This window comes from Nestor notabilis, unplaced genomic scaffold (assembly GCF_000696875.1).
Source record: "Nestor notabilis isolate BGI_N333 unplaced genomic scaffold, ASM69687v1 scaffold23536, whole genome shotgun sequence".
In the NCBI taxonomy this organism is placed as follows: domain Eukaryota; kingdom Metazoa; phylum Chordata; class Aves; order Psittaciformes; family Psittacidae; genus Nestor; species Nestor notabilis.
Genome location: NW_009932772.1, coordinates 12,889 through 25,587, shown reverse-complemented (window position 1 = coordinate 25,587; position 12,699 = coordinate 12,889). Strand labels below are relative to the sequence as shown.

Genomic DNA, 12,699 nt, shown 5'->3' with positions numbered 1-12,699 from the left:
CAGGAATGTTTCAGCAGAGGTCAATTATCCTTTGTTTCATCCTTTAAACCTATTCCCTTTTAATCTCGAGTACGGATACTTTTTATGGGCTTAATTCAGAAATGAAGTTACTTCTGGCATCTTTTGCCATGACGGAAAGCTGAGTTAAGTACTGAGTCTTTGAAATCCAGGAAGTAAGGTATCAAGGCAATTTTCTGATGAATCTTGTTTCTAAAAGAGCCCACTCTTCTCTTCACAACCCCCTTGAGCTAATAGTGTCTCTCAAGAATTGGCTTATGCTCCGACTATATGTGCTGCCTTCTCCATTGCTGAATTGCCTGGCAAAGGGAACTGGTGAGGTAGTTTGATAGGTATACTTGTAGTGGGAGGATATTAAAGTTCCTTTATTTGCATGACCAAAGAGGTGTTCCTTGAGGGCTCAAATTAGTAAGGACCCCTCATTTCAGCAGTGAAGATGCATGGCATGTCTTGCCATGGTGATATAAGGTAAATTCAGGGGAGATTATTGTTTTGCCACAGGGACAGTGAGGTAAACGTACGGGAGATTGGGGAGGTAGTGACTGCTACGTGCTTGTTACTGCATACTCATGCATGCCATTCTTTAGTGGTTTGTTCCACCTCTAAACCTCCTACTGAATAGTCCCAGCACAGATGTTTGCATGGCTGCAGAGTGAATCAGATCAGGGAGCCAACACAGCTAAAAAATAACCCACTGAATAACCACGGCCTGGGGTGTAGTCACAGTTCTAGCTGGAGTCCTGCAGGTGTCCTGAAGGACTTTCTATCTCTAGTGAAGTATCTTATATAAAAAGTAAGATTTTGCCATTTGACAAAGCTATGCTGCTACAGCTGATGTAGATTTTAAACCCGGATGAACACGGGTTTGTTTGCACGCTTGCTAAATACTGAGGAAGAGCAGTTTGTAAAGTTGATTTATAGTAAATGAGACTGTAGATTTTGCATGATTCAAAAATAATACAACAATAATCTGTAAAGAAGCCCCTAAAGGCAATGTTTGCAAATTGAAGTCTTAATTGTTAGTCCAATATTTCGAATGAAAGCAAAACCATGACATTTGTTCAAGGGGAAGATTGGGAATTCAGATGCATTGTGTGCAGGCTGCACATAAACAGGTAGTTAGGACAGCTGAGTAATTTCTGTCACTTTTCACATAGGTGCTTAGAAGAAATGACTGCATTATGCTTGTGACAATTGAGGATGTAGGTGCCTCTTATGTGCCTGAACACTGATAGCTTTGGGGTTTTTTTTCTCTCTGCAGATACCTGGTTATCTCTGAAAAGCTAGAAGAAATTAAGTCTTTCCGTGAGCTGACATGTTTGGATCTCTCCTGTTGTAAACTTGGAGACGAACATGAACTGCTGGAACACCTCACCCAAGAGGCTCTGTCTAGGTACCGACTTCTTGACACATCTAAAAATTACACTGTCTGTTCCTGTCACTGAGCAGTTCAAAGAATCAGGCTGTGGCTTTAAAGGGAAGATTTCCACAGGCAGGAGGTTAAATAGTTAATCAGTGTCTAAAGTAAAATATGTTGTAGGTTTCTTTGTATTAAGGTTGGAAAGTTGACAGGTTTGGAAATCAACAGGCAGGAGAACTGCTAATTAGGAGATACTATGTTACCATAAGATTTTGGTGCATTTTGCCTCAAGATTTTGCCTTGAAGTTCTGTGGGGAACATTTTAGTGTTGTTTTTCCCAGCTTTTGTTCATCTGTATTATAATACCTTACTAGTACTTAAAAGTCGTTGCCATATCTCTTCCCAAATCTGTCTCCCATTTTGCCAAGCATTTTCCTCTTTGTAGTTTCAAGTGGATTTGATATTGGCAGCCTTGGTTTAAAGAATGTGAGTGTATAAAGAACCTTATTGTCTCTTTTAACAAACACTTATGTGCTAGGATCAGTTTGTCCCCTGAGCTCTGGGAATAGCTGGTCAAGTGCTTCTGTTTAGCTAGCAGAGGCAATATAAGGTATTTGTTAGTCCTACTAACCCAGGCTTCTTTCTTACTACTTTTCACTAACATTATCAGAGGAGACTGAAGGGTTGGCACAGAGTTTTAGGACATTTTGCAAAACTGTCTAAAATAATGACTATAAACCATCTGTTTGTATCTCTCCTCCCAGTGTAAAACAGCTTCTCCTGAAAGACAACTCTCTGTCAGATGCAGGCCTTCGCAGAATGACAGCACCAGTCCGAGTGTTGAAAAAGGGACTTGAGAATCTTCTGGTATTAGACTTGTCTTGTAAGTACTGCATGGTTTAGTATTAGAAGCAACCTGTATCCTTTCTAAAAGGATAATTTACCCTCCTTAATATTGAAGGAATACAGTGAATTTGATGATTCCCATGAGCCAAGTACCCAACCCCAAGTTTTAGCAACAACTTTCCAGAAGGCACAGGTCATGCCTGTGGTCTCAGCCACTTGCTACTTACATAAATATTTTTACTAGTTGGGGTGTAAGTACTTGTGTTTTGATCATTAGAGGGAAAAAGTCAGTTTTGACTCACTTTCAAAACATGAAGCATGCTACCAAAGAAAAGGTCAAAGCCCACCTTGTTCCTGTATTAGCTGTTGGAACAGTTTCTTGGTATTCTGATCATCTTTCTCTACATCTTGCAACTTAGTTACCTTCACTTGACCCTACAGGTAACCCTAAAATCACAGATGTGGGAATTGGATACCTTCTTTCTTTCAAGAAATTGAATTGTTTGGACATTTCTGGGACAGGTCTCAAGGTAAAAAAAGCATCTTAAGTTTGCTGGACAAGTGTAATGAAATGTTCTCCTCCTCTGACCACTTTGTTTCCCTTTTCACTAGGACGTTAATGCTGTCATTAAGCGGCTCCAAACGCAGATAGGCCTGGTCCACTCAAAAGTGCCTCTGAAAGAATTTGATCATAGCAACTGCAAAACAGAGGGATGGGCAGAGCAGGTATGGGGTTTAAGTCTGTTTTACTCTCTAGAAATCGTCCTTATGGAGCCTTAAATCCTTGAATAGGAAAGAATAAGGAATAGAGTTGTTTCCAATCGTATTTCTGTAAATTTTACCAGAAGCTTTTTAACTTCCTCTGTTATTTCAGACCGTGTTGCAGTGGGAGCAGGCAGCTATGGAGGCCATCAAGCCACGAGACAACTTGAGATCCAGAACAGCAGCTCTGCGCTTCTGTACGTAACTGCATAGAGACCACAAAGTTCATTTGCTTTCTTTCTACAAGAAACATTTCAGTAGTTCCCTTTTCTTTAGTTCAAACAGCATCTGAGGTGTAAAATTTCAGCCATTTGTGTAATTGCATTACAATGTGAGTTCTTTCATTTGCTGGACCACTGGAAAACCCTTAAAGTACAGCATGGTAACGTAATAACTGAGTTTCCTCCTTAAAATTCGGAGTCCAAAATATAAATGTTATTTTTTCCCCTATGCACATTCCAGCAAAGCAGTCAGTATTCCAGGTTGGCTTGGCCAAAACAATCTGTGACACAAGCATGCACTTTACAGCATCATTCTGCTTTTCCCCCAAATCTAAACTAATACTCTCTTTTCTTTCCTGCAGATGGCAAGACACACAGAATAGAGGAAGTAGTCAAATGCAAGCTGGTGGAGGCAGAAACAAAAGCATCTGGAAACTTGCAGTTTTATAAGGAAAAAGTTCCAAACTGCCATTTACCTTTGAAAAAGGAGGTCGTGGGCAGCCACGAATTAAAGAACAACAAAAAAAGAGCTTTGACTGAACAAGAGAGAGAAAGGACTTCCAAACAGAAGCATCTGTGCCTCACTGTGGAGGACTGGGATTTGTTAAATACCTACTGAGTCAGAAAGAAGTGGGTCTTTTGTTTGTTGTTTTCTTGCTGATGACAGAATTTAGACACATTGAGAGGGAGGAACAAAGGAGACCAGTATTGTTAACTCTGGCTGCTGTGATGTGCTTGCGGGTTAACCTGTGCTTGGGGAGGGGTAGAGTCAAGGAGAAAGGTTGATGATACTACTGTATATTTTCAATATATAATAATTTTTTCAAATAAAGTTTTTTGTTGTCATCCTTAACTCATCCTTCTGACAGAGGTTATTATTCACAAAATAGCTGGGCCTATCCCTTCTCCTTTTTTGCCTCCCCAGGAGCTGAAGACTAATCACTGCAGTTCATCTGAAATGAAGCTGCACTGTGCTCCTCAAGTGTCTCGGGACATAAATAGTGCTGGTAGAACATAAACCTCAGCCTGTAGTGCTCTGACAAAGGGAAGAAGCAAAGAGGATAAGCACAGGCCCCAGGGGAGGGAGGCAGAGAGACAGTAACCCCTCCAGAAATCCAAACTAGAACAGAAATCCCCAATCTCTCTTATTTTAGCCCAGGAAATGAAAATTGAAACTGGGTTATTACAGAGATTAGACTCTGCAACTGGAATATAGTTTCCCTTATAAGTGAATTCACTACATTTGAGAGCATTCTGTGGTTTAAAAACCATTCTCAGTGCCTGCAATATACCACCCGTGCTCCAGTGCCTAAAAATATTCAGGGAATGTTTATAATTCAAATATAAATTATACATTTTTGCTGTAAAAAAATGAGACACTCAAGGCCAAGAGTACAGCTGTAATGATTCAGGTGTGTTTATCATCCTGTCATTAGTGACAGGACAAGGGGAAATGGCTTTTAGCTGAAAGAGGGGAGATTTAGATTAGACATTAGGCAGAAGTTCTTCCCTGTGAGGGTGCTGAGGCGCTGGCACAGGGTGCCCAGAGAACCTGTGACTGCCCCATCCCTGGCAGTGCTCAAGGCCAGGTTGGACACAGGGGCTTGGAGCAACCTGATCTAGTGGAAGGTGTCCCTGCCTATGGCAGGGGTTTGGAATTGGGTGAGCTTTAAGGTCCCTTCCAACCCAAATCAGTCTGTGATTCCATGATCATCAAATTCCTGCCCTGTGTGTTTCCATCAAAACTGGCTGGGGTGCACAGTGCCCATGCGTTGGGCACAGCGACCATCGTTCTGCCTTTAAGCCTGTAAGGCCAAGAATTTATTACAGGTATCCTCTACTAGTGCTTATTTGGAGGATATCTTCCTTTTACACTATTTACTATAATTCAGCAACAAGAAAAGCAACACATCCTTGGAAATCATCAAGAGGCCAAGAAAAGGATCTTCATCTCAAAAATGCATAGAGAGCTAACCCCCTTTCTCTCTTTCCTCTTTTACTGCTGAACTTCCCTCAAAAAAGGACTACACACAAACGAAACACTCAGACTTGCATTCCAGCCCTACATTTTTTTCCCCAGAAACAAGTCTATTAATAGCTTCCACTGACAACTGCATCAGCTCTCTGCAGAGACAAATAATGGCACCAGTAGTGACTTAGCAAAACAGCCTCTCAGCAAGGAGGAAGATGAGTGTGGCCCTCAAGCATAACCCTCCTCCTCCTGCAGCTGGCTTCTGGTTCCAAAGCCACCATGGATTGCTTTTGCTAGCCCTTCCACCACTGGAGATCTGCTAATCAGACCATGGAGAGATGCATGTCTCACAGTCGTATACTCCATTTCACATCAAGTAAAACAGCTGGGAACTGGTGCCTTCAGCTGGAAAATAGGCACATTGTGATTTGACATGAACAGCCTGCCCAGTTCACAGGCTTGTTAGTAAAGTAACACAGGACATCCTTTCTTCTCAGAAGAGGTGTTCTAGAGCACTGTGTTTCTTCTGTTCTTCACTCCTGGTACAATTACTCCTCTCCTTAGGTTTCTTGCCTTCCTCTTTTAAACACACCACTGTACAAGTTTTATTCTAGGAAGACATAGGCACATTTACTGTGGCCTCAACCCACTCATCTCTGGGTAATGCTCTCTGTAAGGCACACAGCCTCAGCTGACCAGGAACAAGGCAGTAAGAAAATTACAGGAGGGGACTCACCCTGCAATAGATAGGTTCAGGTGTAAATGCAGAGCAGGATGAGTCCCTGCTTCCTCTCTCCTAACCTGAGGCCATTAATCACAGCCCTGGCCTCGCAGGAGCGCTTGCTGTGTAGTGATACAGGGACGTCAGCCCAAGAGCAACCCTGGGGCTCTACCCTGCAAGTACCAGCTCCTCTGTCACCAGTAAACCTTTATTGGCTACCTTAGCTGCAGAGATCACATTCCTGACCCATTTCTTTGGGTTCAGCTCAATTACAAAGCTGAGAGGTAGCAGAAAGGGAGAAGGTGACTGTGTTTGGTTTCCTCCTTGCAGCCTGGGATATCCTCCACACACCCTAAGCCTGCCTCTGTTTCCTTACCGTCCTGCTGAGAGAGCAGGTGGCACAATAATCTTCCTTGCCTTAAGCCAGGCATTTGCCTTCTTTATTGCGTCTCACCATAAACTAAGAATTCCCAGACTCCAACAATATCCCCATCCAGCCAAGGCAAGTCACCACACTTGACCTCTGCTGCACTGGTGAAGCTCCACACAGCAAGCACAAGCCCCCAGCTCCCCATGCTTACATGTTGCATGCCCCAACCCTTTCCTTTTCACCCTCAGGAACATCTTAAAACTTGGCAATGATCAACATTGCCAAGACTGGGAGAATCCAGCAGCTGTCATAGGGATCAGCGTATCCAGCGTCCTCTTCCCTACCCCAGCAAACACTGGAGACTCCAGGAAGTCATGGCTACCCCAGTATCTTTGATACAAAGCAAAGGGGGTTTATACCAATCACACTTCAAAGCAAGGAGCAGGCAAACAGTCTGTGCCTGAACTCAATCTGAATCAGAAAGCAGATCTTCTTCCACAGGAAGGAGTGGTTGAACCAGCAGTTCTGCCTCTGAATTCCCCCTCCTTGAGCTCCTCTTTAGGTTACTAAGTGTGGCTTTAAGGATTTCCCATAGCACCAGTTCTGTAATGCAGAGTTTTGCCACCTCATTCCAGGTGAGTATGAGTCAGAACACTGTAAAGCTATTTTTAACAGGTCTCAGCTCTACAGCTGTATCGCAGGGACAAATCAGAACATTCACCACTGATAGCAGTGACATGCAGAGCTGCAGGTCACAGGACAGAGGGGAAACGAGTGAATGGGGGGTTATTTTTAAAGATCCATGACCCGGGATGGTGGTGGGAAAAAGATCACCTCATGTTTTTTTTGGGCCTAGAAAAGTAGGTTCATTTACTGTTAAGTGCAGGTTTTTCTCAGAGATGATGTTTTAGACACAGATGAGATTTTCAGAGGAGCAGAGAAAGACTTTTCTTACATTTCAGCGGCATATCCACATCTATATCCTTGAAGGTTTGGCTGCCTGATCCTGCTTTGCTGGCAGAGGAACCAAAGAAGCCACGCACACATCCTGGTGTCATCCCACTCTGCCCCGGGAGCAGCACTTGGGTTTCTGCTGCTCTCTGCTCCGAGGCTGTGACTTTTTTCCCCTCCTTTCTTTGCCAACTCCAGTGCAAACACATCCCAGCCCCACGGCTGTTCTCACCCTGCTAAGCTGCTGCTCCGAAACAGCACAGCCCTGAGAAGTGCATTTTACATAGGTGCTGGTTCCCTGCCATGGCTTGCAGGGACCGCTACACAGGCACACGCTGATTTACCCCCGTGAACCCTGAAACCTCTCCAGTTCTCCTTGCCATGACACTCTCCGTGTCAGCCTTCACAGTGTGAGAAGAGCACAGGAGGTGGGCTCTGCAGCAGCTCCCCACGGTGCCATCCTCAGCACAGCATTCCCAAGGAAGCATCCTGGGAGCATCAGTGCAGATCCTTCAGAGCCGCTATGAAACCATCTGCAGACGTGCTTTGAACACAAACACAAGCTTCTCCTGCCCGTGAGGATCAGGAGTGTTGAAGATGTGTCAGAGGGAAGTGCTAACCCAAGGGCTAGGAAGCTAGCTCACCCAGCTCCTCAATGTTCCTTCATCTGGCTGCCCGCAAAGGCACCAGCACGTCCATACAGGAGAATCCCCTCACCCAGGGTTGTCCAGACATAGCATCTGTGTTGGCAGTAGCTGGTAAACAGTCTCCAGAGCTGGCACACAACCCATCGAGTCAATGCTGCAAGACAGGGCTGTGCCCACGAGGAAAGGACTCACCCTCACATGACAGGAGAGCCCTCGAAGGTGTCCCACAGCCAGTGTGTAGCCTGCAGCACGGGCTGCCACAGCGCTTCATCCCTGTCCAGTGTCACTGCACGCCCGTCAGTGCGCTGCTGCTGAGGATTTGCTTGGTTGGAGCTTCCCAAGCGGGTGCAGAGCAGGAGGACACCGAGGTTTCAGGGTGACAATGCAGGAAGCAGCAGTGGGTGCCACGGCTTCACGGTGTGCAGACGTACTCATCAGACCAGTCGAGGCAGTGCTGGATGCTGTCCCGGCACAGCCTCCGCGGGATGCAGGAGCAGTACTCGTAGAGCACAGGGCTGCAGCTCCACCACTCTGACCCGCACGGGGGGCAAGAGGCTGCTGGGAGGGATGGAAAACAGGGAACAGAAGTGCTTCTGCTGCACTGACCCCTTCCCTCCTTCCTTACACAGGTAGCTACCCTTCCATGCCCTGCACCTATTGGGAAGTCACTGCTGATGACACTGCTACTGTGAACACACCAAAGGGGACACTTGCTTGATGCTACTTGTAGGAGACAACCATGGAGTGTGACAATACTATACAACCTGTAGCTATACAACCTTCATGGCAGATATGCCATCCCGGGAGGAACAGCTGGCTGTAACTGATTTCTGTTGACAGCTCAAAACCAGGAGGGTGATTTAGGAACAAACCTGCTGCTCATTTTACCAAGGGAAGGATCTAGATGGCTTTGAAACTGCTGAGGCAAGCTCAGTCCCCCGGCTCACAGATGTTACCATCTCCTGACGAACAACCAAAGGCCAGTTTGAACAATCACTGCTGCCTACAGCTATTCATCATGGTGAAACTGCTCCACGCTCAGCAAGCCACAGAGGAGGAGCGACTTTTGGGATGGGAAACAAAGCATGGAGCTTCTCTCCTCTCGGTTGCCACCAGGCTTTGACACAGAGCCCTTGGCAGCTGGTGGGATGGAGCCCTCATTGTTCATACCCGCATCCTATCCTGGCTATTTTGTGTTTTAGCACTGGATGCCAGCCTCCAGGCATTTCCAGCAGCACCAGTGAGCACCACATCTGTACAACCTATTTCAACCCATCAGCATAAGACGACCTTTTGCCCAGCAGCAGCCAGAAGAGAGACTTACAGGTCCCCATCTCATCCGAGCAGTCTCCACAGTCGTTCATCCCGTTACACCTCTGGTCGGCATAGACCCAGTACCTGGGATTACTGCAGTGGAAAACCAGGTATCCCGGCAGGCTGCGGGGCAAGTCACCTGCAAGGGACACGCGGGACACAGATGAGCTGGCTAACACGGGGATGGCAGGTACCAAAGGCTGCTCTCATTGGAAGGATTTGTCAGTCCTTCCCTAGTGCGGTGTCAGGGCATGAATGACACCACAGGTGGGAAAACTGGATGGGAAGGGAAAGGGATACTGTGGCTGAGCTGGAAGCAGAGTCTGGGTGCCCCAGGCTTCCGCTTTAGTGATTTTTTCCCAGGGTCACTGGGCAATAAATTAATCATGTAGGCAAACAGCTTAGCCCATGGAGGAGAACTGCACCATGGGTTAATGGAATTAAGAAAGGAAGATCAGAGGAGCTTGGAGTGCAATTCCTGGCATTCCCGCTAGGATTTGGGCCGTGCCATCTCCCAGCATCTGCTCTACAAAGGATCTACCAGGTTTATCTGCTCACATACGCAGCCAGAAGCGCGGAGCAGCGTTAGGGGGACACCGGCTGCTCTGTCTCACAACAGGAAGACCAGCACAGGGATACAGTCACAACAAAACCACTCACCACAGAGCTGCTCCTGCTCATCCTCACTGTTCCTGCAGTTGCTGGCTCTGTCACAGACCTGGCTGGCCTTGATGCAGGTCGCTCTGTCGTCACACAAGAAGCCTGTCTGGTTGCTGGAGGCTACACAGAAGCGGGTCGCTGAAGGAAAAGCAGGAAATACCTTATTTTCCATCATTTTCACGGTGTGATCAAGGGGAAGAGAGGGGGATTTCTGAAATTCATTTTGGAAATAACCAGGAGCCAGGACTAATCTCTGGTAGGTTCATAGCAGAGTCTGAAAACAACACCAGCAGTCAAAGAGTGACTGTGCCACCCAGAGTTACCACAGCCCTATGGAGCAGGACAGCAGAGCCAACAAAGGGCTGGTGGTGACTCAGGCTGTGTGATGCTGGCACAGCCCCACACCACCCTGCTGGTCCCGTTCCTTCCTCCTGGTCTGCACCAGGAAGCATCACTTCACGTACAGTGACGGACATGAAGGTTCTTCTCATGCAACATCATTTTCTGCCTCACTTAACAAATAAATAACAGCTCTTGTGATACCAACCTGGTGCCCGTGGCCAGAGCCCCAGTGCCACCGCCAAGCCCACGGTGGCAGCGAGGATGAGCAGTGCCACAGCAGAGATGCAGACACACCTCTGTGTGCAGCCTGTGCGGGCACTGCATGGCCGGCAGCAGCCTGTTGGGAGGCAAGAGTGAGAAGTGAGGGGCTGGGATTGGGTCCAGCAGGGCTGGGGTGTTCATTGGGAACAGCGCAAAGCCATAAGGGTGATGTTTTGGGGTTCTGGCAGGGGCTGCTGGGGTTTAGGGGTTGACAGCTGAGTTTTGACAGCCAAACTCCAACATTAAACACTTCCTCATAGGGAATTTCGCTGCTCGTGGTGTGGAAGAGCCTGTGCTGCTGTTACAGAGCACTGGAACCTAATGGCACAGACGCTGCTGTTGGAGCTCACCCAACACACTTGGATGCAGAAGAGGTGAGAAGGCCAAGCCCCTGCCTGACCCCGTGGGACAGCAATGCCCTTTTCACAGTGGGAGCAGCCAAACAGGGCAGGTTGGAGTAAGGCTGGGAAAGGGCCCTCCCAGAGCCCACAGCAAAACTCCGAGAGGTAAACTTTCAGTTTACAACACTTCAGGCTTTCTGCTCCAACCAGGACTTCAACACTGCCACAGAACAAGGCTGAAATCTCAGCTCAAAGCGGTGAGAACAGGCCCAAAAGCAGCCCATCCCCTCCCAAAGGGGTACAAAAGGCAGCGACCTTCCAAGAGCTCCAGCTTTCACGAAGTCCCATACATAAATCGAGCCAAATCCGGAAGCTAAAGGCCAAACCCACAGTCATTGCAACACAACAGCAGCACATGCAAGAGCAACACCAGCCAGCTGCCCTCGCCTCGGCTACCCGCAGCCCTTGGTCTCTAAACCAACACTGTTTTCCTGCATTCCTTTGTATTTCCAGACCAACAGAAGAAAAGGTTAATGTGGTCATCTAAGAAACACATAACGGGTCATTGAAGACAACCCTGCACGTAAAACTGGGGTTTGGCATTTCTGAACTCAGAGCTTTGACTGGAAAGTTAGAATTTGCCTGAGCTGTGCTTTGTATTTACTTAGCTCTTGTGTTGTGCAAAGGCAAGTGAAGGTACAGCCTTTGCTCAACCACAGAAGGATCCTGGCTGCAGTAACCACCATCTCCGTCATGCTTGAGCAGGAAATCAAACACAAACATTTCAGCTTAGAAGAAAAGCAGTGAATTACAGTGTGTGTGTCTACAAGACACCACCCTTGGGCAGAAAGCATAATTGCAAATAGATGTGAGTATAATATAATGGCAGTGATGAAGTGTTGCTGCAACCTGATCTACAGGTTTGCTGTTGATCCTGCTTGATCTCACCTTCTCCTTAACACAGACAAACTTTGCTGAAGTTTGGCTATTAAAGCATGTAGAAAGCTGATGGCAAGCTCATGATGAGTCTGTGACAGCAAGGATTACCTATCATGCTACTGTACTATACAACTGCCAACTCTGGGCCAAAAGAGAACAGCTTAAGTTTACGGATCTTTTAGTCTGGATGTTTCACAGAAAGGGGGCAAAAATCAGCCTCGATAGACCATAAATACTGGTTGTATTTTACATTGCATAGGTAGTTTCAGTGGATTTATAATTTAATAATAAAAATCTTAAGCTCTGCATTTTATTCATTACCTCTTTCTTCAGAGAAGGACTTTGTTGAACCCCAAGTAGCTACATCACCATTTCTCTAGAAGGAAAGGGACAAAAGACTGTTACCATGCAAGGAATGCCTTTCTAGTTCTCATACCATCTAACCCAGCAATATATAATGTATTCCTTTTTTTTACATACAAGCAAACATTGCCTTGTTAGAAACTTGGAAATGGCCCTGATTTAATTCATAAAGTTGTCAATCAGATCACCTTTAAATCTTAGTTTCCCATTTGGAAAACAAACAGCAATGCCAAGTCCAGCACCTTATATCAATACTTTCCTTCTGTATCAGATTAAGTAGAAACAACTCACAGAAACCAGCAGCAAAGAGGTCAGACAAAGAGCACTATCAAGAACACGAGTACTTTAGGAAACAGCTGCACCCAAGATCTTTTCCAAAGAGAAGGACTGTACCTGGGGGTGAGTTTTGTTCATGCTTCCAGAGCTACAGCCCTCTCAGGAGCCCGAAGGACCGCAGGGAGTTTTCTGTACCTTAACACGAGTGGTGTTACCAGGATACAAAACCCAACAGAGGTAGGAAAGCAAAGCGCAGGCAGGAGAGGATGGGGAAGGCAGCGCCAAGCCGATGCTCCAGCTCTGGCTGGAAATGGGGTTTCTGGTTTGCTTCTCAT

At 46.5% G+C, this 12,699-nt stretch overlaps 2 protein-coding genes across 3 annotated transcripts in view; one reads left to right on the top strand and one right to left on the bottom strand.

Annotated features, from left to right (window-relative positions):
• The window catches only part of LRRC42 (leucine rich repeat containing 42), a 5,432-nt gene extending 1,373 nt beyond the window's left edge, over window positions 1-4,059 (top strand). Inside the window, exons 2-7 of one of the 2 annotated variants that reach the window (XM_010016570.1) lie at window positions 1,280-1,411; window positions 2,143-2,261; window positions 2,666-2,754; window positions 2,837-2,950; window positions 3,099-3,183; window positions 3,570-4,059. In XM_010016570.1, coding sequence (XP_010014872.1) covers window positions 1,280-1,411; window positions 2,143-2,261; window positions 2,666-2,754; window positions 2,837-2,950; window positions 3,099-3,183; window positions 3,570-3,826 — 796 coding nt within the window. In that variant the 3' untranslated portion in view covers window positions 3,827-4,059. The remainder of the gene's footprint in view (window positions 1-1,279; window positions 1,412-2,142; window positions 2,262-2,665; window positions 2,755-2,836; window positions 2,951-3,098; window positions 3,184-3,569) is intronic. The other variant, XM_010016571.1, reaches the window with a different exon arrangement.
• A 4,221-nt stretch (window positions 4,060-8,280) lies between these two features.
• On the bottom strand, window positions 8,281-12,502 carry LDLRAD1 (low density lipoprotein receptor class A domain containing 1). The gene is made up of 6 exons (XM_010016573.1): window positions 12,482-12,502; window positions 12,047-12,101; window positions 10,390-10,521; window positions 9,843-9,980; window positions 9,193-9,321; window positions 8,281-8,426 (listed from the first exon to the last, which is right to left on the bottom strand). Exons 1-6 carry the CDS (start codon window positions 12,500-12,502, stop codon window positions 8,281-8,283), a joined length of 621 nt encoding a protein of 206 aa, XP_010014875.1.
• Window positions 12,503-12,699: the final 197 nt, after the last annotated feature.